Source organism: Xyrauchen texanus, chromosome 6, assembly GCF_025860055.1.
Source record: "Xyrauchen texanus isolate HMW12.3.18 chromosome 6, RBS_HiC_50CHRs, whole genome shotgun sequence".
In the NCBI taxonomy this organism is placed as follows: Eukaryota; Metazoa; Chordata; class Actinopteri; order Cypriniformes; family Catostomidae; genus Xyrauchen; species Xyrauchen texanus.
The window spans coordinates 30,867,568-30,894,241 of record NC_068281.1 but is presented as its reverse complement, the minus strand read 5'-3'; the positions used below and the strand labels follow the sequence as shown (position 1 = coordinate 30,894,241).

Sequence of the window (26,674 nt, the reverse complement as noted above, 5' to 3'; positions counted from 1 at the left end):
GAATGTATTTATTGTCCATTTCCAATAAAGCTGTAATTTTTGCCAAATGATGCAAAAAGTGTGAACATATTATTTAATTGTGTGTATTTAGGATACATAAAATGTTAGCAATGATGTTAGCCTAAAAGGTGCACTCACAATTTTTGTTCCTCATTTAAAAAGCTTTACTTCTAAAGGAATTAATATTCATTTTAAAACATGTACAAAAGCAAGATCACTCTGTGAGATGAAGAGTTCAGTCATATCAGTTACCATATAAAAGCTATTTTATTCTACATGGAGCAGGGACAGCCATGTTAGCATCACATGACCAGTTGAATATTACTGGTTTAATCTCAGAAACTGCCCTGTTATTGGACACTTTTATTCATGGAATTAATCCTGGTTTACTGTGCATAGTGAATTTCTACAATGGCACCTGTAACTGAAAACTACTGTTTTTGAATGGTGCAAAATCCAGGCCACGACATACTGCAAAAAATTTATGAGTGCACCTATAACAACATTTTATATAAAAAAGTTTCAAATGTAATTTCCAGAAATGACATATTTATGCTGTTACACATATACTTTATATACTGTTGAATATAATTATTAGTTGAAAAATTAAACTAGTTAGAGTATTAAATATCTGGAAGTTCACAGTGCTAAAAGTGCCCAAAGCTGAAAGCACACCCAATTATGATCAGGAGCATGAGACCCTAACAAAAACAATAGATGATAATACTTATTTTGATACCATGTTAGTTTTTATGTGAGGGGAGAGGCAGTTTTGGACATTTCAGACTTTCCCCATTCATGTACTGTCAATAAGAACTGTATTTTCATGCCGCTTATATCCATAAAAATAGCTTCATGTGAGTGTTTCCAAGATGGCCTCTGAGTGGACTGACTTGCCTTGAAAGGACCTTTGGTCTGGGTCCCTTCCTCCCTTGGCCTCCAATGAGTAGGCTACACTAGAGCAGGTCTAGAGGACCTTAGTGGAGCCCCCCCCTCATCAAAAAGCCAATGAAAAAAAATTATCTGACCCCTATCAACTACTTAGTTGTAGTCGACTAGTCTGTGCATCCCCTGATACATAGCATTTACTCTATATAAGCAATTACATATGGAGCCACACAAACAGGAGCAACACATACTAGTATTGTATGACATTAAGAAAACATGAGGCACAGTGTAGTTTAAAAAGTTTACTGTAATCTACTTCAGGTTACCAAACATGAAAGTATTTTTTGCATGATACAAACAAAAATGTAAAATATATTTTCTCTTGGCACTGGTTATATGTTATGTTGCTTTTTGGAAAAAATTGAAATATTCAGTAGAGAAAGTTATCCATGCTTTATCTTCATCATCAGATATGCCAGATATTCTGACTGTTCGGTTGAAGACATGGTTCAACCAACACTGTGTTTTATTTAGTCTTTGATCGTTTTGTGCCACCAGATCTTCCAACAACTGTAGATTCTGCCTGGATAAGGAAGGCAAGAATGCTTGTTAAACTGTTCAAGCAAGCAGCCAATTTACACTACTCCTTAAAGGAAGAAAGAAATGTACTCACCCTCATGATATCCCAGGTGTGTATAAATTTCTTTCTTCACAAAACACATTTCAAGCCAAGTCAAGTCTTTATTTTTCTATTTTAAATTTTTGATCAAATTAGAAAAATAACTTGGCTCAGTAGGTCCTTAAAATGCAATTGAATGGTGATTTCTCTTTTGAAGCTCCTGTTTCACAGATAGTCACAGATAGTCAGCATAAACATCATCCATACGCCTCCAGCTGTTAAATTAATGTCTTCTAAAGCAACATGTTTGCTTTTGGTGTGAAAAAGATAAATATTTAAGTACAGGGAATTGCTGTGAGTCTCCGCAGTGTCATGCACGTGGATTGTCGGTCTCAGAATCGGAGGCAACTGAGACTTGTCCTCTTGAGATGAGTAACCATGCCACCATGAGGACCTACTAAGTAGTGGGAATTGGGCATTCCATATTGGGAAAAAATATCCACCTTCTCGTGAAGCTTACCCTCATGTTGAATTATAGTTAAAAAGTTCTTAAATATTGATCTTTTTTCGCACCCAAAAGTGATCGTATCGCATTAGAAGACATTAATTTAACCGCTGGAGTAGTATCTATGACATTTATGCTGACTGTCTGTGATTTCTGGAGCTTCAAATCGCCACTCACTTGCATTTTAAGGACGTACTGAGATATTTTTCAATTTTTCTTCAAATATGTTCTGGTGAAGAAAAAAGTCATACACACCTGGGATATCATGAGGGTGAGTAAATAATTAGAGAATTTATACCATTAATTGATATCTTACCTTTCTCCTCCGTGTTGCAGGGAAAAATTCCTCAAGACGTGACTGTCTAGTTGGCCCCATCTTGTCATCCACCTCCCTCTTTTTCCTTCTCTTTAAGAGAGACTCACGAAACTTCTGAATGCGTCCCCGCACTTTTATTTCCCTTTAAAACAGTGATCACAGATGCTAAAGAACGGTTATACACACAACTAAACAAACTAAACAGAATCAGATAACATTATGCATTCTCAACCTTTATTTGTCCAGCTATTGACAGTCCAAGAATACAGTATCAGTTCATATTGAATGCTAAACTCAGAGACCTACTTCAAAGGTTTCTCCCGGCATAGAAACTGCACCAGGCCCTCTTCATCAGGCTCATTCCAAGCCAGTACAGGGGCATCAATTTGTGGCTTTTCAAAAAACAGCTTGCGGGCAGCCTTGTAATCCCAGTTAGAAGGGATAGGGTGTGTCTTTAAGAATCAGAAACTGTCAGTTACACAGGATTATTTAGTACAGAATATGGTCATCGAGTGGGGTAAACTTTATCAATGCTTGATTTCTCTGACACATAACATTCTGTTTGATGAATAATTCATCCAGTAATGTAAAGTCCTCCTTTCCTCACCCTCATACCATCCAAGATGTGTATTACTTTCTTTCTTCTGCTGATCATAAACATATTTCTAGAAGAATATTTCAGCTCTGTAGGTCCATACCATGAAAGTAAATGGTGACCAAAAGTCTGAAGCTCCAAAATGCTCATAAAGGAACAATATAAGTAATCCATAAGACTACAGAGGTTAAAATTATGTCTTCAGATGTGATATGAAGTGCGGGTGAGAAACAGATCAATTGTTTGTGATCAGCAGAAGAAAGAAAGTCATACACATCTGGGATGGCATAATGTGAGTAAATATTGAGAGAATTGTGAACTTTTCCTTTAATAAGATCGTTTCTGAAAATGAACCTTTTTGTTGACGTGTTCCATCACAACCTCTATTGTATGATGCTCCTTTATAAGCTTTAGTGCTCGACTTGGCCCGAGGCCCACAATCTTATCACAGTAGTCACAGCCCAATAAGATACATAGGTCAACAAACTGTGAGAGAGAAACAGAAGACAGTGAAGAAAAATTTAAAGCACACTTTCCTGTATTAAACCAAAGTCCTGTTCTTTTATATTATTTTTCTCTTAAAGAGGTCATGGCATGAAGAATCACATTTTCCTTGATCTTTTTTTATTTAATCCCCTTTTCTCCCAATTTGGAATGCCCAATTCCCACTACTTAGTAGGTTCTCGTGGTGGCATGATTACTCTCTTCAATTCGGGTGGTGGAGGACAAGTCTCAGTTGCCTTCGCTTCTGAGACCGTCAATCCGCACATCTTATCATGTGTCTTGTTGTGCGTGACACAGCAGAGACTCACAGCATGTGGAGGCTCATGCCACTCTCCAAGATTCACCCACAACTTACCGCGCACCACATTGAGAGCAAGAACCACTATTCGCTACCCAGGTCCTTCCTTGATCCTTTGACATTTGAGAGGTCATTGCACTATAAAAATATACTGCATGTATTAGAACTCAAAACGTCCTTCTCAATGCAAAAAGAACATTTGTGTAAACCAAGCTGTCAAATCAACTCGTTCTCTACTTCCTCCACATTGTGATGTCACACTGCGGTAGATTTTTGCATCTGACCGCCTCCACATACACAAATCAATGCCTACTTTACCTGATCACTTACGAAGCCCCACCCGGTAGCAGTGAGATGGCAAGGAGATAGCAGGCCAATCAAGAGCAGAGAGCCAATCATAAAAGTGGGCGTTTACTGTCAAGTCTTAAAGGAGAAGCAGCACCAAAACTGAGCATTTCTGACAGAGGTTCAGTATAACGGTGAAAAATTATCATGTCTTACAAATATTTTGTAAATTTTTTATAAATATATAATTTATTTGTGAATTTGTTCTTTTACAAATATTATACGTGAACCTCAATGAACATAGTAAAATAATAAAAAAAAAGTTATGTCACGACCCCTTTAAAGCTGAAGTGTGTAATTTCTGTGCTATAACCAAATGGAATATGCCACTCCCCACTTCTGTTGATCAAACAAACAGACAGTCCCGCCCCCATCTCATGCCATTGAGTCAACATTGTTGTGTCGGTCTAGACATTCAGGAGAAGATCAGAAAAAAGACTGAATGTTTTACCTCTTTATGTGTCAGCTGTAAAGCTTCCAATAGCTTTGGCAAGGAGTACTCTGACACCTCACTATGAGATACATGAAATAAGGACATTCCTGTGAATTATTTGTAGTGTAAGATTTGTATCTTGCTCTGTCTGTACATATACAGTTCTGTATATGCCATAGTATTCCATAATTTAATATTGCATAATATATATATATAACAATAATATAATATTTGTAATCCCATAATTACACATGTGTCAGGTTGGTCAAAATAAAGGTATAAATAAATAAAATAGCTCCCTAACTATTATTTGTATTTAGGAGGGCATTTAACAGGCTCATTTAAAAGAAAATATGATAGAAACAACAATAACAGTCATTATTAGTATTAATATAAGTAGGATATTTTGGTTGCACAATAGACACAGTACTAATATAGTATTAATATAAGTAGGATATTTTGTAGATTAAACTGTCTCACACCAGCTGTGAGTTTATGCTGGTTCAAAGCCATTTATAATTTGTATCCAACTTAAAGCAGCTTTCATTTACTATTTTGGGCATTCATGGAAAATAAAGTAAGCAATTTTTGTAATAACATTTAAAAAAGCACTAATGTAATTACTAAAACAATAACACTGCTTTTATCATTGAAATACATAGCCTCAATTATCTTGTTCAATGGTCTCCTTCAAAATCTATAATATTCAGAATCTTTAAGTCGGCAATCGGCAAATTATTTTGAGACTTTTTCTCACCTGTCTTTCTTTGCATTGAGCTGGCGTAGAAGAACAGTTCCACCAAAAGCTAGTGTGTCCATGTCCTCTGAGGCTACAGCATTAACTGCGCCACTTTTAACCAAGTGGGCACAGAGTGCCTCTGCTTCACCTGGAGCCTGAAAGTCAAAATTATAAGACCCTTATGTGGTAAAACATTTCTATTTGGTTTATTTGGGTTGAGGTCAATTAAATAGGGAAAAGGGAAAGTCATACCCTGATACATGGTACACCCATGAGGAGTAGAAGATGTTGGCATTCTTGTGTAAAGCAGGACACTGCAAAAGCATGGGAAATATGTCATAGTCTTCAGCAAACTGTGAATATTGATGGGAAGCATGAAACTTGAAAAACGTGAAGAGCCTAACTCATTACAGTATGAGTTTAACAAAACCTAGGAGAAAGAATGTCTTTTTAACCTTATTTTTTTCCTAACATTTACGTAAAATAGAATGTGATTCACATTTATTTTCTTGGCAGAACCATTCTTAGCACAATGTTTTGGCCATACATTTATACTACCTGTGTTTGAACTCAGTGAGCTGCTCCAGCCTGTGCTTTGAGCTCTTTTCTCCAGCTACAGGGATAAAAAATAGATTTTTATTAAATTCATATTTAATTGATTGATTTTTTTAACCTCTATTTTTGTACAAAAACTTCTTTATTGTATTTTTTTTTTAAAATAAATCACTTTTAAAGGTGCACTCAGTAAGTTTTTGTTAATGTCATCTTGGACTTACACTGACACCAAGCAGTGTGAATGCAGCATCATTGAAACACAATAGTTTTCAGTTAAAGAAAATCACTATTCAAAGTCAGACATGATTAATTTAATCTGAGTGAAAGTGTCAAATAACAGGGCGGTTGCTGAGTTTAAAGGTGCTGTAAGCAATTTAAGCCATTCTAACTTCCACAAGACTTTGCCGTTGAATTAGCCACGCCCTCTATTTCCAAAACCCATCACATAAAAGATACCATTGAGACTGTCACTGAGGAGAAACACAGCATTAACGCATGTTCCCACGGTTGTCAAACACAACAGTAGCAAAATAGAGTACAACAGTTGGGTTAAAAAGGAAAAATCCCATACATTTATCCCACAGACCAATTGATATTCAACTATAACTTATACACCTTTAGAGGCGGACCTACAGTGAGCTACAAGATTGTTCATCGATGGTATATGCTTCCGTTAAAGGCATACGTCTGCATTAGCAGAGATGACAATAAGACAACCACTACCAAAGAAGCCCGCGAAACGTGCCTCAAGAGCAACCACCCACTCCCATGACGCACTGTGAAGGACGTAATTGAGTTGGTGTCTCTTCGCCATTAAACTACTTACTATATATTTGTACATATCAGGATATTTAGCAATATACACAAAATATATTGTTTCTATACTTATAATTAACAATCTAAAATCAATAGTTTTATATTACCATCATTTTTTATTGAATTACATAATTTGCAATGCTTCATAGTCCGTGCCCTCATGTAGGACGGTAAATCCACATCTTTGTACATTTGTCTTTTTGTTTGATTTTCAAATACTTTTTCGCCTCAAAAACAAAGTTTGTGGTTGTGATTTACCTCGGAGCTGGTTGGTTTGGTTCATGGCTTACAACACTTTTAAGGGGGATTTTACGAAAAGTCTCTTAAAGTAATGAATGGGGAAAATACTTCTGGAACCCAGATGGCTGAATAAGTGGGCAGGCACTGTTGCACTCTATAGCGCCCTGAACTGGCAATTATTCTGAATCTGAATATGGCATTGAGCCCCATCTGTTTCATCTACAACACTATGAGAACATGCATAATGATTGACAGGAACAAAGTGTCAAAGACTGCAGCCCACAGATACATTTTTGTTTGCCGTTTAGAGTCTAGTGCTGTCACAGAGACTGGTGAGATATCTCAGGACACTTATTTCAGTGGTATCTTTCAGGGAGTGGGAAAATGTTCTGCATACCTTTCCATAACAATTGCTTATAGCACCTTTAAGCAGTAGTATATGGCAGCCCCTATGAGGGGACCCACTCCATGTAGAATAAAACAGCTTTTTTTGCAGGTTACTGATATGACTGCATGGGTCTTAAAATGAAATTCGACCCGTAACAACACCCCACCTGGCCAGAATTCAAGAGAAGGGATGAAAAGGAAGTTAATTTCCCCCTACATAATGATTTATATTTTATATATTACAAGCCATTATGAATTTTAAACACACACTTAAAATAAGTTAAAAAATGTACTTAAAATGTTTTTATTAAAAAAAAATTAAAAGAACTTTCCACCAGTTGGGGCGGTGCCCCAGTGCCCCCTATGGACCAGCCGCCCCTGATTGCCTTACCGTTTATTTACTGAAACTTCACTTGGTGCAGAACAATCTGGAATAATATGAAACAGTCCCCTTTATGGACCCTGAACTAGTTCAGATTGTTGAATCTTTATGAAACCTGCGCTAAAAACAATCTAGACGCAGCGCAAAGAATGAAACTGAGCACATGTGTCTCAACATGCGTTTTTTGACAATTTGCAGTTCTTTTTAACTTGACATGGTGTTTAAAGTATGCTGGTTCTGCGCAAGATGCTGATGAAAAAGTGAGACGCGGTGCAAACTTCAAAGAAATTCGTCCTGCTTGCGTCACACAGCAACAAAACAACCTCATCTCATTAATTTGCAATGAGAGCTGGCAACTTCCGGCAACACGAGCGACGGCGAATGTATGAGGGCGTGTCCAGCAACACGACAATGTTGAGAAATGTTTAACTGTATGCAAATGAAGAGCGACATTCGGGGGCGACCGCCAATACGTGAGAAAATGGTAGAGCTCACGTGATCCTAATATTTTAATAATATTATTAATTGTAAAGAAACATTGCTGTTTAGACCCTCCATACACACCACGACAAAGTAGCTGGCAGTGTGAACGCAGCTTAAAGCTGGTCCATTTGCATGTGTCTGTGAGAGTGTGCGCGTGCACGAAAAGGTTCAAGCTTATTTTTTCATTAATTACAAATCCCAACCCAACCGGAAGTCCTACTTGAAAAACTGACCCGAACCCGGTTCGAAAACCACCGGGTTCTCGGATCTTGTCGGGCCCATGTCAGGTTGAAGACCTCTAACTGGATTCTTCATCTCATGTGGATTATCATGAATGTATATGCATTCATCAAAATTACATTTAATTTCTTTAAGAGTAAAACTTTTTTTTAATGCGGAAAACATTACTGAGTGCACCTTTAAGACTTTACTGAGACATTTAAATTTGCTAGTGCACATCTCACCACAGCTCTCTTTTCTTTGGGAGGCCTGCCATCAAATACAAAGACAGGTTTAATGTCATGCTCCAGGAAAGTAAGTGTGCGGTAAAACAGGCCTGTGAGAGGGCTACAACATCAGAAGTTCATATCATAATAGAACACTGTGGAAAACCATCTATCTGCTGTAAATATAAATAAGTATTAGAATGTCATTTGAACATAACATTTAATAAAGATAAAGGACACAGATTTTAATACAGCATAAAACAAAGTCAGTGTTTTAAGATGACTTTAGATGTGATGTGACAAGCTTTTGTATGTAGAATTCACCTTAGCTTCAGGTGGCCAGGGACAGCTGAGCGAAACTGATTCAACACAATAGATGTATCCAGTGCAATAATCTTCCCTGGAGCACAAATACATAGTGAATTAAAGTTGTTTTTATGTTGGATATTTGTTTGACATTTGGTTATTCCTTTAACATTAATTGGTACAAAAGTAATTATGATGGTATTCGATAAATGTAATTGTTTTAAGCATCAAAAGTGAAAAACGCAAAACAGTGATCCCAACAAGGGCAATAAAAGTTAGCGAGTGTCTCAAAAGTGCAAACTGCACAAATATCAGCACAAATATCAACTAATCCATGACTACATTAAAAAGTGGATCCTTTTACATGTGTAATGTTTATGTTGGTAAACAAATTCAGTTATATTTAAATATTTTTAAATTTTCTTATTATTTATATCCATGTTATAACTACTAATGAACTTTCTGGCTTTTCTTTACCTAAAGACCTCACATCACCTGCAATGTATTTGTATTTATACACATCTGCTACATATCTTACACAGTTTTGATTGTGGAAATATGTTTTTTGTGTATTTTTCTGGAATTTATCAAATACTAAAATCCATTTAACTTCTTGCTAATTTCACCTGATGATGTCACACCACCTGTAATATATTCACAAACATCTCTATAACCCATCTTACATGCTTGGAACTTGGAAATATTATTTTTGTGTATTTTTTCTAAACTTTTTAAAAATTTCAACTCCATATAACTTCCTGGTCATGTGACCTGGTGATGTCAGACCACCTGTAATGCATTCCCACACACACCTGACACACATCTTACATGACTTGAATTTTTGAAATATAATTTTGTGTATTTTTTTATAAATTTTTGAAATTTTCAAATCCAAAATCCAAGTCAAGTAAGATGTGTGTCAGGTGTGTGTGAATGCATTACAGGTGGTCTGACATCACTATGTCACATGATCAGGAAGTTTGAACATTTCAAAAATTCTTAAAAACTCACAAAATTAAATCTCCAAAATCCAAGTCATGTAAGATACACATCTTGGAGTCAGGTATTTGTAAATATATCACAGGTGGTCTGACATCATCAGGCCACACACAGGTTTATTTTTGAAAATAAAATTAAAAATCATAAAAAAGGTGTTGTATATACATGTGCTATAGGTCTGACATTCATCTATTTCTGTTAGCTATAGGTTAAATGCAATATCAGTTACATTACATTGTTATAATATCATTACATATCCTAAGGAATAAGCCATTTATGGCTTTAAATGTTTGTTTTTTGTACCATATATTTCTACTTAACATTACGTTACATCTGGATAAAGCTACACATAGCCACAGAGTAATCTATTTTTCACCATCCTTTGTCCTTTTCACACTTTAGAGACTCTCCCTAACTTTGCCTGCCGAATGTCTAACAAATGTCCAATATAAAAACAACTTTACCTCCGTCAAATACATAACAATTAGAACAATTAATGGCTTTTTCAGCTTGTCACGGGCTTTTCTTACTGTTTTCTCTTCTTTCATGTTGGTAATGCATTCCTGTAAAACAGCTCAATTAGCTGCTTCTTCACATTATTAAACACTGCACTGATCTTACCAGAATAATCGCCGATCTCTTTGTTGCGCACAGACGTTGGCGCATCAGAACGAATTAATTTTGCCAACTTTGCGATCCCCATGTTAAATGAAAGAGGTTTCTGACAGTTGTTATTGTCCCTCGTCATACGGTACATTTCCGTAACGTACAATTTGCAGAGCGCTGATAGGCTACCGTGACTGCACATCACCATCACTCGTTTCGCAAATACACACAAACTGTCCCATGACGCTTGCCGTACATGAGTTCCAAAGAACGAAAATAGTTTTTGAAAGTGAGGCGAATATGAGAGGAGAAGATGGACAGACTGCTGAGTTCATTTGTCTAAATGTTTTATAAGGCAAATTACGTCTAAATTAATTTTTGTTTTGTAAACAATAAAACCTAATTTGCTTAGTAAAGATGGAGCAGGGACTGGAGATGTCAGCAATGATTCCTGCATTGCAAGATCTAGCCAGGTAACATCAATGGCTGCTAACAGTGCTGGACATTTTCCCGTTATATAATGTTGGTAGTTTATTAACATGTACTTAATGTACATATTTACGTCAGACATTACCCACTTTTGTCTTTTACAGTGCTAGTGCTGTTGAGTACAACCAGGCCGTGCAAAAACCTCGTCAGATACTGTGTCAGTTCATTGACAGAATTCTGACTGATGTTGATGTCGGTAAGATTTCAGCTTGCATTTGGTTAAGCTACTAACTTTAATGTTACCGCTTTAAGTATGTTAAAGTTTAAGGCAAATGTAGTGATGTCCAAATTAATTCTGAGGTGATAAATCATTCAATTTTGTATGATTTTGTCTCAGACTTTACTATATATCTTCACAGTTTTACTGTTTTTCTTTCTCATATTCTAGTTGCTCTGGAGTTGTGTAAGAAGACCAGTTCTGAACCAGCATGTGTCATGCTTCTGGACTTTGTGCAGCACATCATTAAATCCTCTTCATTGATGTTCTTAAACCCAGCATGTCTTTCAGATAACTTCAAAAACACAGAAAACAGCTCTACTGGTAGGCTGATTTGATGTAAACAGTTTATTTGAAAGGAACTGTTCACTTGAAAATCAGAAGAAAAGAAAATTTTGTTCCAAATTCGTCTGACATTCTATCTTTTAAAGGAATAGTTCTCCCAAAATGAAAATTCTCTCATCATTTACTCACATTCATGCTATCCCATATGTGTATGACTTTCCGTCTTCTGCAGAACACAAATGAAGATTTTTAGAAGAATATTTAATCTCTGTAGATCCATACAACGTAAGTGAATGGTGACCAAAACTTTGAAGCAACAAAAAGCACAAAGGTAGCATAAAAGTAATCCACACTAGGGCTGAAATGATTATGAAATTTGGCTGACATTGAGGTTTAATTGTCAAACAAATAATTGCAATTATGACAAGTTTTAGGGCTTGCACAATTATGATGATTAATTGTCATATACATTGTCACAATTTTGTCATAGGTATATGTGTGCTTCATAAACTTTAAGAAGTCATTTATTAATATTTACCTTTGACTTGATTTCCTTTAATGTTTTAAAACTTATGAGTGACATTAAGAGTAATATTTTAAATATCAAAATATTTAAAAATACATAAAATCTCTCTCTCTTTGTAGACAACTTTAGTCTTGGTCCATTTTGCATTTATTCTGTTGATGTTAGAACCCAGTCAACCTGAATAGCTGTTATGTTATATTATATTATATTGTATTATATTATATATCTCACCCACACCTAAAGACTTTAATTTAACCACTATTGTCAAATGGATAATTTTTATGCTGCATTTATTTGCTTTTTGGAGTTTTAAGATTTTGGTACTCATTATCTTGCATTGTGAGGACCTACAGTGCTGAGATATTCCTCTAAAAATCTTCATTTGTGTTCAGCAGAAGAAAGAATGTCATACACATCTGGGATGGTATGAGGGTGAGTAAATGATGAGAATTTTCAATTCTGCCTAACATCTCCTTTTGTGTTCCAGAGAAGAAAGAAAGTCATACAGGTTTGGAACAACATGACAGAATTTTCATGTTTGGGTGAACTATCCCTTTGCAACTCTAGCTATCAAAAGTTATGCTCAAATACATCCTGCTGAGCTTCGATTTTCTGACTGTCTTTCTCCCTTCACAGATTTCAGTAGATGGATCATAAACCGCCTCTTGCGAATTGCTGCTAGCCCAGAATGTGAGGATCTTCACATGAGGATCTCCTCAGTCATTTGTTCTTTGCTACATCTTTTCAGAGCCAAGGGTCCAGTCATATTTGGTCTGTTTTCAACAGAGCTGATTCATTTAATGCAAGATCTAGTGCATAAGAATCTCTTTGTCAGACGAGAATGGCCAGTGGTGGTGGAATGCTTCTCCATCACGTCTACAGAAGCTGCTGTTTACCTGACCCCAACTGTCCTTCAGCTGTCCTCAAGTGCCTCAGCACAGGCATTGTTAGTAACTTCATTAACAGTTCTGACAGATATTCTGAAAGGTATCTTCTTCCTGAGAGAAGTGGGCATCATTTGGGATACTACATGTCTGATCATGTCAAATGGAAGCCCAAAGCTCAAAGCAGTGTCCATGGTGCTTTTAATTCAAATTGTGACTCTGGGAGGTTTCCCTGAAGACCATTCACAGCCATTTTTCTCTGCTTATTTACATCTTCTGGACTCCTTGCCTGCTTGTGAGGTGTCAGATCTCCGTGTCTATGCCAAGGAGTTCCAGAGTCTCTCCCAATGTGTTTTCCAGCCAGAGCAAGGTGCTCATGTCAAGTTTGAAAGAGTCCACCTAAACATGCTGATGGAGAGGCTTGAGAACCTGGTGGTTGGTGGGATTCTTGAGCAGTTGATGGTGATGGAGGCGAAGGCTACACTTTGTGATGTCTTCTGCTTCATCCTGGGGTTTGTTCCTCCTGGTTATGAGTGTGCGGTGCAGATCCGAAAAAAGAAAGTCACAGCAATTTGCCAAGCTCTGATTAAGACCATTGGAACTCGAGGACAGCAGGAGGTAATGACTTGAAGGAATAGTACACCTAAAAATAAAAATGTATCATAATTTTTAAAAACCCTCAGGTCATTCCAAATCCCTGTCACTTTCTTTATTTAATGGAACACAAAAGGAGAAATTTAGCAGAATGTCCTTGCTGCTCTTTTCCATAAAATGAAGGGGAATGGAACAGGGTCTGTCGAGCTCCAAAAATGACTAAAAAGCATCATAAATTGGTCAATATTAATTGTGCGCTGTATTCCAATTCTTCTGAAGTCATACGAAAGCTTTATGTGATCAACAGACCAAAATTTAAAATTTTGTCCTCCGCAGTAGCTCTTAAAAGTTCACCCTAGAAACAAAAATACTCTCATCATTTACTCCGCATCATGCCATCCCAGATATTTGTGACTTTTTCTGTAGAACACAAATTAAGATTTTTAGAAGAATGTCTCAGCTCTGTAGGTCCATACAATGCATGTGAATGGCAACCCACATTTTGAAAGCTCTAAAAAGCACACAAAGTAAAACTAATCCATATGACTGCAGTGGTTTAATCCATCTTCTGAAGCAATCTAATTGGTCTTGTGTGAGAACAGACCAATATGTAACACTTTTTTTTCACTGTACACTGTGCCATTGCAGCCTCTAGGCACGATCGTGATTTCACGCTCAATTACACTTCCTAGAGCTTGAGATATTCACAGAGTGCTAGATGGCAGTAGGAAGTGTCATCGAGCTTGAAACCATGATGGCAAAGGAGACTGCTAATATCAAGATTTAGAGTAAGAAAGAGTCATATTTTGGTTTGTTCTCACACAAAACTGATTGGATCGCTTTAGAAGACGTGTATTTAACTGCTGCAGTTGAATGGATTACTTTTATGCTGCATTTATGTGCTTTTTAGACCTTGAAAATTTTGGTTACCATTCACTTGCATTGTATGGGCCTACAGAGCTGAGCTATTCCTCTAAAAATCTTTGATTGTGTTCTGGAGAAGAAAGTCACAAATATCTGGGATGGCAGGAGGGTAAACTATTCCTTCAAATCTCAGTCCCGTTCATGTACATTCAAATATAAATTATACTGCAAATATATGGGATCCACTATGTCGTTTTCTTGTGATACTATAATAGTAAAAATAAATCTGTTTTGTTAAAATTAGCAGAGTGTGGAAGGTTACCTGTACAGTGCCCTAAAGACAGAGGCCTTCGCTGCACTACAGGATACACTGGCCAGTGTTTCTGAGCTGACTGATCCTAGTATGTATAAAGAGGAGGTTCCAGCCAAACGACCAAACCTCTCTCTTCCAACCCAGCTGAGGAGCGGGGCCAAAACCCAGGCTATGTATACAATATTTTTTCTTATCTCCTTCATTCTTTTATTTATTCCCTCAATCTGTTTTCTGACTATGCACATTATTCTTGTCCATGTTCAGCCAGGTAGATATGAAGAGCAGAAGTGAGGTGTGGGCTGCTGTAGACAGTCGTCTAGAAGACTTGCTAATCCAGCTAAGGGACCACAAATTGACCCAGTGTGTGAGCATTGTACAAGGACTGGCAGTTATATTCCACTTGGCTGCACTCTGCTCCAAGCATTGTCTGAATGCCACACAGAGGTAGAAAGTAATCACAATCTCAATTTCATTTTAGGCCTGTTTGTCTTGATTAGTGATTCTCATTTTAAAAACCTCTTCAGTGGCAGTGGAGAGAAGACATCAGAGACCTTGGATGCAGTGCAGTTGATTTGGTTAAAGCCTCAGATTTTGGCTCAGGTAGTGGAAAGCTGTCGCACTGTGATGGCCAATTCCTCTAATGAGGAAGAGCTGGAGCCTATGATAGATGGTACTGTCAGGATCATTGATGCTGTCCTTTACATTAACGGTATGTGTCCATTCCTAAAGGGCTTTGTTTTCATGTCAGTTATGTTTATAACTGTCAGTTATGTTTATCATTCCAGGGCATGTTATGTTAGACTCTGTTTACTCCTTGTATTAAGAATGAGTAGGCCGATTACAAGTGGACAGCGCTAAACACAACAGAGTCCAAAATATTTTGTGATCAGATCACAAAAACAGCAAACGTAGTCAAAAACACGACCACATTGCATTTGAGGTGTAAACACTAATCTATCCTGATGCATCCCAGACAGCAACGAAGCACGACCCACTCACCTGTCCGTCAACCACTGCTGATCACGCACAGGTTATATAAAAAAAAAAAAAAAAAGTCTGATCAGAAAATTTGAAAAAGCAAATATATTTACAAGCATGAGAACATTACAGATCTTCTTCACTGTATTGAATATCAACATGAAGTGACACAGATGAGAAGCACAAACATCTGAAGCTCCGCTAATACAGGTCCTCCACTGAAATAGCAGAGAATTTTTTTGAAATGTCGCATTTGTGTTTATATTTGTGTTATAGGTTGAAACAATGCCAGATGTTTATTGCACTTTCTTTTGTCTTTTTAAACTTTTTGCACTTCATCATGCAGCAACTGATGAAGTGTATGTTATCATGAAATCAGATGCACTCCCCTCGAGGTCACTGGAGACTGGAGCTTTTAGGACTCATGTGCATATAAGACAAAACATCGCCTTAGATCATTTGCATTCATTTTTTTTCTGTTTGCAGCCAATAGCCAGGGTGACACAAGTCTATACAGGAATCTTTGTGCACTGTTGTCGATTCCATGGGTGCTTGAGCATTCTTCACAAGCTGCTTATCAGACAGCCTCTTTCCCTGCAAGTCTGATTGCCCTCTCCCAGAAACTTGCTCGTGGCTACTGTAAGTCTGTAATCTTTTAATGGTATACCACACTTTCTGCATACCTAACAGGAAGTACCAAAGCAAAAGTTTTATTGCTGTTTGTTTTAATTTAGTTCCTAAATGCTTTAAATGTACTTGAACTATGTTTTATTTTATATTAATTGTAATTTTATCCGCAGCTGCACAGACTCGAGCACACTGTGTTTTCCTGCTCTCTCTACTGTCGAAGAGTGTGTGTGGTGACTGGCGGTCATCTGTGTACCGCTGGGCTCTTCAGAGTAAGACTGAAGCTGAACGGGCCAATGCTGTTCGGGGCTTCCCCCTGCTGTTGCACCACCTGGGTGTCAAATCCTACAACCTCATCCACGAGGTCCTTCTGTACGTCATCTAAGGGCCTATTTACCTTTGGTCACTTCATGGGTTTTTAGTGATCGGATAGCTATCCGATTGAATAAGCTCATTCCAATTACACTTGACCAATTTGTCTCCACCAAACGGATATACTGTAAATCTGATCTTCAATTCCCACACTATATGCAAATAAACCAGAGTTCATGTCCATGACTATGCTAATTCTGGGCAGCGATTTTAAAAGATGAGATTTATTATTTTCTTCCAAGTGACCTTGAACAGTTTGTTCAAGCGTGTGTTTCCTGTTTGTGCACGAACATTATTTCCCCCCCTCTGGGCTTCTCGTAGGTATGATGCGCATCAGCTGCTCTCATGTCAGTGTTACAGTTTCATCAACTCTCTGCATCAAATAAGTGAGGAAAAAAGTTCTGTCTGTTTACAACGGTTAATTTGATGTTATTGTGGGACAGAAGCCCTATGTAAATACTCGGGGACAGCTGTTATGTTGATGCAATGCTTTTTGGGCAGATCAAAGTTTACATATGTGACTAACACAGTTACACTTTACCAGTTTCATCTGGAATGTGTCTCAAACCACCTCCTGAAGTGTTTGAGTTCAATCCATCTCAAATGCATTTACACCAGGTCTTTTCATGATCTGATCACTGAAAATGCATGAAGTTGCCAAGTGTAAACAGGCCCTAACAGTCATACACTGAGAATCTAGATGAAAAAGTTGTCTCAGCTGGGTAAATTAATCAGGATTCCCATGGTCAAGGAAAAACTAGACATATTTGGGATTTTTTTTTATTGTTATTTTCAGCCCTTCTCCTTCTAAAATTATTAAAAAGTCCTGGAACTTTCTAATGAATATAAATTGTGGTAGTGATGCTCAGTTCAGAAATGCTTCAGCTAGAAACCGCTCTTTTTGAGTGCAACCTCTGTTCATTAATTTTTCAAAATCATTATCTAAACATGAATAACTGGAAAAGTCAAAAGTTGTGGAAACCCTGAACACTGTAGAATTTTCACACAAGGTATGGAAATGGAATGTTCATGTCTGCAATGGCCTTTTAATTCCAGTGGGTCAGAAGTTTATACATAAATTTAACCGTGCCTTTAAGCAGCTTGGAAAATTCAAGAAAATTATGGCAAGCCTTTAGGCAATTTGCAAAGTAGCTTCTGATAGGCTAATTTGAATCAATTGGAGGTGTACCTGTGGATGTATTTTAAAGCCTACCTTCAAACTCAGAGCGTCTTTGCTTAACATCATGGGAAAATCAAAAGAAATCAGCAAGGACTTCAGAAAATAAGATATTGGACCTGGTTCATCCTTGGGAGCAATTTCCAAACGCCTAAAGTTACTACGTTCATCTTTACAAACAATAGTACGGAAGTGTAAACACGATGGGACCACGCAGCTATCATACTGCTCAGGAATGAGATGAATTCTGTCTCCTAGAGATGAACGTAGTTTGGTGCGAAAAGTGCAAATCAATCCCAGAACAACAGCAAAGGACTCTGTGAAGATGCTGGAGGAAACAAGTAGACAAGTATCTATATCCACAGTAAAACAAGTCCTATATCGTCATAACCTGAAAGTCTGCTCAGCAAGGAAGAAACCAATGTTATAACTGCCATAAAAAAGCCAGACTACAGTTTGCAAGTGCACATGGGGACAAAGATCATACTTTTTGGAGAAATGTCCTCTGGTCTGATGAAACAAAATGAGCTCTTTGGCCATTATGACCATAATTATGTTTGGAGGAAAAATGGTGAGGTCGAAGAACACCATCCCAAACATGAAGCATGGGGGTGGCAGTATCATGTTGTGGGGAGCTTTGCTGCAGGAGGGACTGGTGCACTTCACAAAATATATGGCATCATGAGGTAGGAAAATTATGTGGATATATTGAAGCAACATCTCAAGACATCAGACAGGAAGTTAAAGCTTGGTCGCAAATGGGTCTTCCTAATGGACAATGACCCCAAGCATACCTCCAAAGCTGTGTCAAAATGGCTTAAGGGCAACAAAGTCAAGGTATTGGAGTGGCCACCAAAAAGCCCTGACCTCAATCCGATAGGAAATTTGTGGGCAAAACTGAAAAAGCGTGTGAGCAAGAAGGCCTACAAACCTGACTCGATAACATCAGCTCTGTCTGGAGGAATGGATCAAAATTACAGCAACTTATTTTGAGAAGCTTGTGGAACAATTTAAATGCAATTCAACCAAGTACTAAGTGTATGTAAACTTCTGACCCACTGGGAATGTGATGAAAGGAAAGATTAAATAACTAATTCACTCCTAATATTCTGACATTTCACATTCTTAAAATGTAGTGATCCTAACTGACCTAAGACAAGGAATGTTTTCTACGATTAAATATCAGGAATTGTGAAAAACTGAGTTTAAATGTATTTGGCTAAGGTGTATGTAAACTTCTGACTTCAACTGTATTTAGGAACAGACTTCAGGACAGCTCAACACAAGTAAAGATAGAGCTGGCTGGCATTACAGGTCAACTGGCCTGCTGTTTGTCTGAGAGTTCACAGCTGCAGTTTCCTCTGGAGACGATGCCTCCCCATGAGCTACTCTGTAATGGTCTCAGCATTTCAGACTCCCATCTCAGCCAAACATCCTTCATCGGTGCCTCCATTCTCACCCCATTTCTATTGCTGCTCAAAACTGGAGAGGACATGAAGGTGAAGAAAGGTTAGTCCAGTCAGCATCACTGTCAATAAAGCGATATTTAATTTTTCTATTTTTTTACACTGATGGGGATTAAAAGCTTATTTAGAAGAATGTAAGTGGCTAAATTTAATTACTGTGAGCTTTTGAAGTATTTAAGTCAAGAAGACTTTTTGTCAATCTTGCATGTCATGTAATTTTTATTTTTATAGCACTTTTCACAATACTCATCGTTTTAAAAGTGGCTTGCATCATTGTTTTACAATGATCTAAGCATTACACTGTAACCTAGAGGCAAATCCAGTACATATCAAAAGTAAATATTATATAATCATTAAACTAAACCTTATACTTTTCTAAACTCTAACTAAGACATAAACTGAACAAGTTTCACAGACATGTGACTAACAGAAATGGAATAATGTGTCCCTGAGCAGAGGAGGAGGGGGTGGGGTGGGGGGGGGGGTAACACATGAGGGAGGAGGATGTCTTCCCTGTAACGCACAGCGTTGAGCTTGCCTGCAATGACAACAAGCTCAGTCCGATGATGAGGTGACGCACTGCCCCAGACCGTGACGGACCCTCCACCTCCAAATCGGTCCCGCTCCATAGTACAGTGGTCTGCCACTGCAAGGACGATCAGCTGTCCTTCCTGTCTCCCTGTAGTGCTGTCTTAGGAGTCTCACAGTACGGACATTGCAATTTATTGCCCTGGCCACATCTGCAGTCCTTATGCCTCCATGCAGCATGCCTAAGGCACGTTCACGCAGACGAGCAGGGACCCTGGACATCTTTCTTTTGGTGTATTTCAGAGTCAGTAGAAAGGTCTCTTTAGTGTCCTCAGTTTTATAACTGTGACCTTAATTGCCTACCGTCTGTAAGCTGTTAGTGTCTTAATGACCTTTCCACAGGTGCATGTTCATTAATTGTTTATGGTTCATTGAACACGCATGGAAAACATTGTTTAAACCCTTTACAATAAAGATCTTTAAAGTTATTTAGATTTTTACAAAATTATCTTTAAAATACAGTGTCCTGAAAAAGAAACGTTTCTTTTTTTTCTAAGTTTCTTTTGCTCCCTGTATCAGACTTAAAGGTGCACGCAGTAATTTTTTCCCCATTAAAAAAACATTTACTCTTAAAGAAATTAATTGTAATTTTGAAACATTTCTACATGGGGGCTGCTATTTTAGAATCACATGTCCAGCTTAATACTTCTTGCTTAATATCAGTAACCATCTTGTTATTGGACACTTTCCCTCTTGGATTAAATTAATCATGGCTGACTGTGAATAGTGAATTTCTACAATGGGATCTACCTGAAAACTGAGTGCACCTTTAAGGCATTCCACCATTCTGCAAATGAATAGTACTTCTGACAAATATGTTTTAAATTATGTACACAATTAAAAAACATGAAGGCTCCAATTGTATCAGGCTTAGAAAAATATATTTTATTGCAGTTAAGGTGAGTCACATTATGCCATAACATGTTGAGGTCACATGACCAACCCTGATTATTTTCTGACCAATTCAAGTTAATAAACAAGGTCTTCATGTGTCCATGCTGATATGTTTCAGTATAAAGTCCAAGTTCACCATTGTATTGGTTATTTAGGAAGACAAATAATTCAGAGCAACACTAACCTAAAATGACTTGAAACTTATATGCAACGTTAACTTGTCTTTTGAAATGGTAGCCTTTATCAGGAACATACGACACTTGTTCAAGCATGTGGATCTGGGTAACAGTGACCCTGATACAAAAGCTCTGGTCAGTGCACTGGTCAACCTCATTGAAGACCCAAACCAGGAAGTACGCACAATGTTCGGCCAAAACATCAAGAATCTTCTAGAGTTTTGGAATGGAAATGGCTTTCTCAAAGAGGTACAGATCGTCATATCAACGCATAAAATTATTTAATCATAAGCTTGTACTTGCTTAGAGCATGGTTTATGATTTGCTTTCCTGCTCCACAGCTCCTTGTGTCCCGACTGAAAGAAGCTTATACAAATGCGAAGACTTCCAGAAACGATGAACTCAAAAACACACTGATATTTACCACCGGAGAAATTGGGAGGTAGGGCAAATGCTTCTACCTTATGCCATGTAACATATTGTCTTCTTTTGGTTCCACTATTAATATGTATTGATGCTTTAAATATGTATAAGATATTGTTGCATGTTATGGTGCTTTTCTTGCTTGTGGCGCTTGTCAGAGCTGCTGAAGGGAACCTGGTGTCTTTTGCTCTGCTTCGTCTCCTGCACTGCCTGCTCTCAAAGTCCACTCAGGTTTCAGTAGCAGCCTACACAGAGATTCAGGCGTTGGCTACATGTAGAGACCTAAAACTGCAATCCTTCTTCAACCAGTATAGGAACCCAATTTGCCAGGTCAGTGTAACCCTAATAATACTGTCAAAACTGTGGTCCAGCATTAGTAGTAGTGGTAGTGCTCATACACTACCGGTCAAAAGTTTTGAAACACTCATTCTTTATTATAATTTTTTTTTCTACACATTTTAGAATAATAGTAAAGTCATCAAAACTATGGAATAACATAAATTGAACTATGGGAATTATGTTGTGACTAAACAAAATCCAAAATAAATCAATACTGTGTTATATTTTAGCATCTTCAAAGTAGTCACCCTTGGCCTAGAATTTGCAGACATGTACTCTTGACATTTTCTCAACCAACTTCTTCAGGAATCACCCTGGGATGATTTAAAACAGATATGAAGGAGTTCCCATCTATGTCAGGCACTTATTGGCTGCTTTTCTTTATTATTTGGTCCAAGTCATCAATTTCAAAATGTTTTTTATTATTATAAAATTTTTGTTTTATAATGAAATAAATGAATATGGTGGCACAATTATATTTTTCAGTCAAGTGTTTCAAAACCTTTGACCAGTAGTGTATATACTCAAATAGGTGATGAAGTTTCAAGTCTGGACTGCAACGTTTCCTAATTCCATTCCCCTCTTTCTTCTCAATTTTCTGTCCCTCTTGATTTAACTCTTTTAGAGAGACAACATAAAATGGAAATAAAAAAAAAAAAAAACACACATTATCATAGTGAGTAAATTAAATGATCAAGTTGAGTGTGTTGTTGTTGTCGTCGCATTTTGTAAAATTATAGTAATGGCTGCAGATTATTTTCAAAATGCACACTTTTCTTTTCATACTTTGTTTCATGTTCTATTACAGTTTTTGGTGGAATCCTTGCACTCACGACATGTAACGGCTCTCCGGTGTACGCCAGATCAGAGCAATGAGGCTCTGCAGGAGGAGGCGGCTCATCAGCGAGAACTGGCACTGGACATCCTTTCTAATGTGGCACATGTCTTTGATTTTCCTGACCTGAACCGTTTCCTCAACGTAAGCACAATAATAGACATCTCGATACCAGGTTTGACAAAATCAGCCTCTGATGTAAAGGAAAAGCCTTTGGTTTTTGATTAATATAGTTCAATAAAGTTTGATGTAATCATGAAATCACTCTGAGAAAATGTAATGAGTCCAACAAAAACAATCCTTATGCATTAGTGTGTTTAACTGTTTGCAAACCAATATTAAGTATCAAGAAAAGTCTACATATTTGATGCCTGAGAGGTATGAATGCAGCATCATTCAAATGCAATTGTTTCCAGTTAATAATGCCATTGTAGAAATTCACTTCAAAATCAGCCATGATTAATTTAATCCAAGAGGGAAAGTGTCCAATAACAGGGCGGTTACTGAGATTAAGTGAGTAGTATTCGGCTGGTCATGTGATCCTAATTTGGTAGCCCCCATGAAGAGACCCTCTCCATGTAAAATTAAACAGCTTTTATAATGTTACTGATGTGACTGGAGTAGGGTTGCAACGGTATGAGATTTTCACGGTATGATAACCATCTATCACGTTTTCACGGAATCACGGTATTACACAATTATTAGTATTATCAGTGAAAACAGAAGGGTTATTTATTTATGTATTTTTGAGCAAACACTTTAAACTTTGTATTGAAGTATGTGTAAAAAAGTCTCCCTTTTGAAAATAAAACAAATAGAAAAAATAAGAAAGATAACAGAATTATAATAAACAATTATAGGGTTAGGGTTTAATTATATAACTATAACATGTTATATAACTAAAGCATGTTAGTTTACATGTTAGCATAGTATGTTAAATTAACTACTAAATGAAAAATAACATCAGCTGTGTGAGCTTTTGTCCAATGATTATTAACAGTTAACATATGCTGTAGGTGCATGACAGCGAGGCCAGACTGCTCCTGTCTGTCTCTTTAACTCAGTATTTCTCAGCTGGTTTTGCTTCAGGACAGATTTTACATTGGACATCAAGTGTCGACCTGCCATAGATTAAACATAACCTGTAATTAATGTATCCTGGGTTGCATTTCCTTTTATGTTGTATAGTTTTGTTCATGGTTTCCAGTACAAGGACATGCATCAAGTGACATTATTTTTGTTGATGATGTCAACAAAGAAATCTACAGGTTTTCTCTACCCCTTTTAAAAATTGAAGAACATATTTACATATATGAGCCCATTATTATCCCATTTGTTAACTAATATTACATATTTATACACATATTACACATAAGGAAAGGCTCCTCATTACCATGGTTAGGTCAGTGTACTAGTCTTAAATAGTAGTAATAATAATAATAAATTAATGTATTTATGAAAAATAAATACTATCTGAAACACATCTTGAAACTTTAACTAAAACTGCCACTGTTGATATAAAATTAGTTCTACCTTTTAGATTATTTCAAATGAAACTGAAACATTTTGTTAAAATATAACAATTTGTTTTACTCATGTAAAATCCTGAAACAAATTGGTAAAGGTGATGGTGTGTAATTATTAATATTTTTAAAAAGGTTTTCTAAAGTTTTGTACAGTGCTCTACAAAGGTAGATACTTTTCTATCAGGCATTAAAAAACTGAATAAAGATTGAGATTATAAATGTATTTTACCATCTCTACTTCCCTGTTAATTTATTATTCAATCTAACAATCTCTACATCAGGGGTCTGTTTTAATAAAAAAAATTATAGAACTTTTCATGTTTGTCGCAAAGGAGGCGAGTTTACTTGTTTTTTCTAAAACTTTACCCGTTTACATGCTAAAAGGGTCATGATGCGGGTCTCCTGGATGGTTTTGCATGTCAATGATTACTCCTCCATGTGTCAATGATGCCGAGATCTACTTCTATATTTCATTTAATCACTGAGAAGGTTTACCTGCAAAGTAGCACCAAACATCACAAGCAGCCTCAAGAATGGACACAGAGTAGCCGTATAACACTTTTCCTTGAGCAGAATATTGCACTACAGATCGCTAAATTTGTTCAAAGGGAAAAGTGAGAGACAGAAAAAGTGCACTCACGAGCATGGTTGCCAGATTGCACAAATTAAGTATAACATTAGACGGAATATTTCCAATTTGCGCAAATATAAATCTCAAACTGGGGGTGTTGCGTCTCTTATCAGGCAACCCTGAGCATGTTAAACGCTTGTAGAGATGCGTTATGTCCCAATGCAAGTTAACTGAAATGTCCAATGAAAAAAAAACACTTTTACGCTAAATTATACAGTGGGCCGTAAATTGCCCATGTCTGCTTTAGCTGTTTGCGAGATTATCATTAAATCTGCCTCGGCAGTCTTAAATAGTCTATCACTTGGGCGGCCGCCAAAATATCTTCAATGGGAGAAACATGGCATTGTTCTTTCCCTGCTGTCCGCGACCCAGTCCAAATAGACCAGTTGAAAAACACTGCTTTAACTCACACACTCATGTCAGATCCCATCACCTCGCTTGTCTCTGACATTTTCTCCGCTGCATGTGTGTGTGTCGCAAGTTGACACGCCTGACAAAGGAGATGCGCACGCGCATGTGAGATTCTCCGTCCAGTTGCATTTTTTTCTCAATAACGTAGATAAGCAAATGTACATGGTATGATAACTGTCAATTTTCTAAACCGTGGTATACCGTGAAACCGGTATATCGCTGCAACCATAGACTGGAGTCTTCATCTCAAGGGCTCATGATTTTAAGTGTATTTAAATTACCTTTAATTATACATTACTTTGATGAACCAAAGTGTGATTTAAATGTGTAATTTCAACCATGTAATCTCTCTCTCTGTTCACAGCGGACTTTACAGGTCCTTCTTCCCTTCTTGGCAGCCAAGGCCAGTCCCACCGCCTCTGCCCTTATTCGCACCATTGCAAAGCAGCTGAATGTCAATCGCAGGGAAATGCTCATCAATAACTTCAAGTTCATTTTCTCCCACCTTGTGTGTTCCTGTACCAAGGAGGAGCTGGAGAGAGCCTTTCATTACCTTAAGGTGGGATTTTCAGATGAGGACAAACAAAAGTTGAGGTTGTATTTACACTTCCTGCTGGTTGTACAGTATGTTGTTAAAACTTAACTGTATTTTGTTTTTTGTTTTTCTATAGAATGAGACAGAAATTGAATTGGGCAGCCTGCTTAGACAAGACTTCCAGGGTCTTCATAACGAACTGCTGTTGCGTTTAGGAGAACACTACCAGCAGGTCTTTAATGGACTTGCTATTTTAGCTTCCTTCGCTTCCAGTGATGATCCCTATCAGGGACCCAGAGAAATCACCACCCCAGGGCGCATGGTACAGCTGCCCTAATTTCTCGTAGTTCAAATAATATTACAGATCAGAGCTCAAGTGCAACTAGGTCTCTCAAGATTCATGTTATTTTATCCATTAAGCATAAACTGACCCAAGAGAATTGTTCTACATAGTTTTAATGTCAGCCTTCTATTGTAGTCAGTGCTCTGTCTGGAAATAACAATATCTGAATAGTCTCCACAATTCTGTGCAGGCTGATTACCTGCAGCCCAAGCTCCTGGGCATCCTGGCCTTCTTCAACATGCAGCTGCTGAGCTCTAGTGCTGGAGAGAAGGAGAAAAAGAAAACGGTTAGGTGTTCAGCATGTATTGAAAATCTTAGATATTGTTTTGTCTGGTTTGCAATGCAAAATATGGATGTTTTGTCTGTACAGGATTTATTGGTAGCTCTCAGTAGCTTTGATCTTTCCTACCACATCTTTCCTACCATGTTCTGGACATACAATGTATTTTTTCCATCCTCACTGAAAGTGAAATGCTGTGCGACTCAAAGTCTAGCCAATAAGAACAAATTATATGTTTAAAATCCAGTGATCTGGAGCTGGAATTTATACCAATTAGATTTCACAGTGGGTGGGGCTAGCCAGCATGATGCTTTAGAAATATTGACTTACAAAATGTCTGGTTGCTTTATGTGGTTAATTAGTAAAGGTTGACCGATAGTGGATTTTGCAAATTCAGATAACTAAGGTGATGGAAAAGGGCAATAACCGATTAATTGAC

The 26,674-nt window shown here is 37.4% G+C and overlaps 2 protein-coding genes across 3 annotated transcripts in view; one reads left to right on the top strand and one right to left on the bottom strand.

Annotated features, from left to right (window-relative positions):
* Positions 1-19: 19 nt before the first annotated feature.
* On the bottom strand, positions 20-10,612 carry zgc:110269 (probable flap endonuclease 1 homolog). Of its 2 annotated transcripts, none has more exons than XM_052127694.1 (11): positions 10,478-10,612; positions 8,876-8,951; positions 8,570-8,672; positions 5,801-5,855; positions 5,495-5,556; positions 5,261-5,397; positions 4,522-4,582; positions 3,278-3,409; positions 2,635-2,780; positions 2,329-2,470; positions 20-1,471 (listed from the first exon to the last, which is right to left on the bottom strand). In XM_052127694.1, the coding sequence occupies exons 1-11, from the start codon at positions 10,602-10,604 to the stop codon at positions 1,415-1,417; spliced, it is 1,098 nt and encodes a 365-aa protein (XP_051983654.1). In that variant the 5' UTR covers positions 10,605-10,612; the 3' UTR covers positions 20-1,414. The 2 variants fall into 2 exon arrangements, with proteins under 2 accessions (XP_051983654.1, XP_051983655.1); XM_052127695.1 differs by having other exon boundaries at positions 8,570-8,594.
* A 151-nt stretch (positions 10,613-10,763) lies between these two features.
* atr (ATR serine/threonine kinase) overlaps positions 10,764-26,674 on the top strand; it is a 39,879-nt gene continuing 23,968 nt past the window's right edge. The window contains exons 1-17 of the mRNA XM_052129029.1: positions 10,764-10,935; positions 11,056-11,147; positions 11,340-11,492; positions 12,616-13,481; positions 14,626-14,807; positions 14,899-15,078; positions 15,159-15,343; positions 16,099-16,251; positions 16,413-16,611; positions 19,047-19,297; positions 20,974-21,161; positions 21,254-21,354; positions 21,494-21,665; positions 22,483-22,653; positions 25,442-25,636; positions 25,749-25,934; positions 26,146-26,241. Of these exons, the coding sequence (XP_051984989.1) occupies positions 10,880-10,935; positions 11,056-11,147; positions 11,340-11,492; positions 12,616-13,481; positions 14,626-14,807; positions 14,899-15,078; positions 15,159-15,343; positions 16,099-16,251; positions 16,413-16,611; positions 19,047-19,297; positions 20,974-21,161; positions 21,254-21,354; positions 21,494-21,665; positions 22,483-22,653; positions 25,442-25,636; positions 25,749-25,934; positions 26,146-26,241 (3,426 nt within the window). The 5' untranslated portion in view covers positions 10,764-10,879. The remainder of the gene's footprint in view (positions 10,936-11,055; positions 11,148-11,339; positions 11,493-12,615; positions 13,482-14,625; positions 14,808-14,898; positions 15,079-15,158; positions 15,344-16,098; positions 16,252-16,412; positions 16,612-19,046; positions 19,298-20,973; positions 21,162-21,253; positions 21,355-21,493; positions 21,666-22,482; positions 22,654-25,441; positions 25,637-25,748; positions 25,935-26,145; positions 26,242-26,674) is intronic.

What these genes read in the sequence shown, in the direction of transcription:
- zgc:110269 (XM_052127694.1), bottom strand. Translation starts at nt 10,604, where the DNA reads ATGACGAGGGACAATAACAACTGTCAGAAACCTCTTTCATTTAACATG. An exon ending in AGAGATCGGCGATTATTCTG is followed by an intron (nt 8,952 to 10,477) that starts GTAAGATCAGTG and finishes TTTGTGCTCCAG; the next exon opens with GGAAGATTATTGCACTGGAT. An exon ending in TGGGTGTACCATGTATCAGG is followed by an intron (nt 5,398 to 5,494) that starts GTATGACTTTCC and finishes TTTGACTTTCAG; the next exon opens with GCTCCAGGTGAAGCAGAGGC.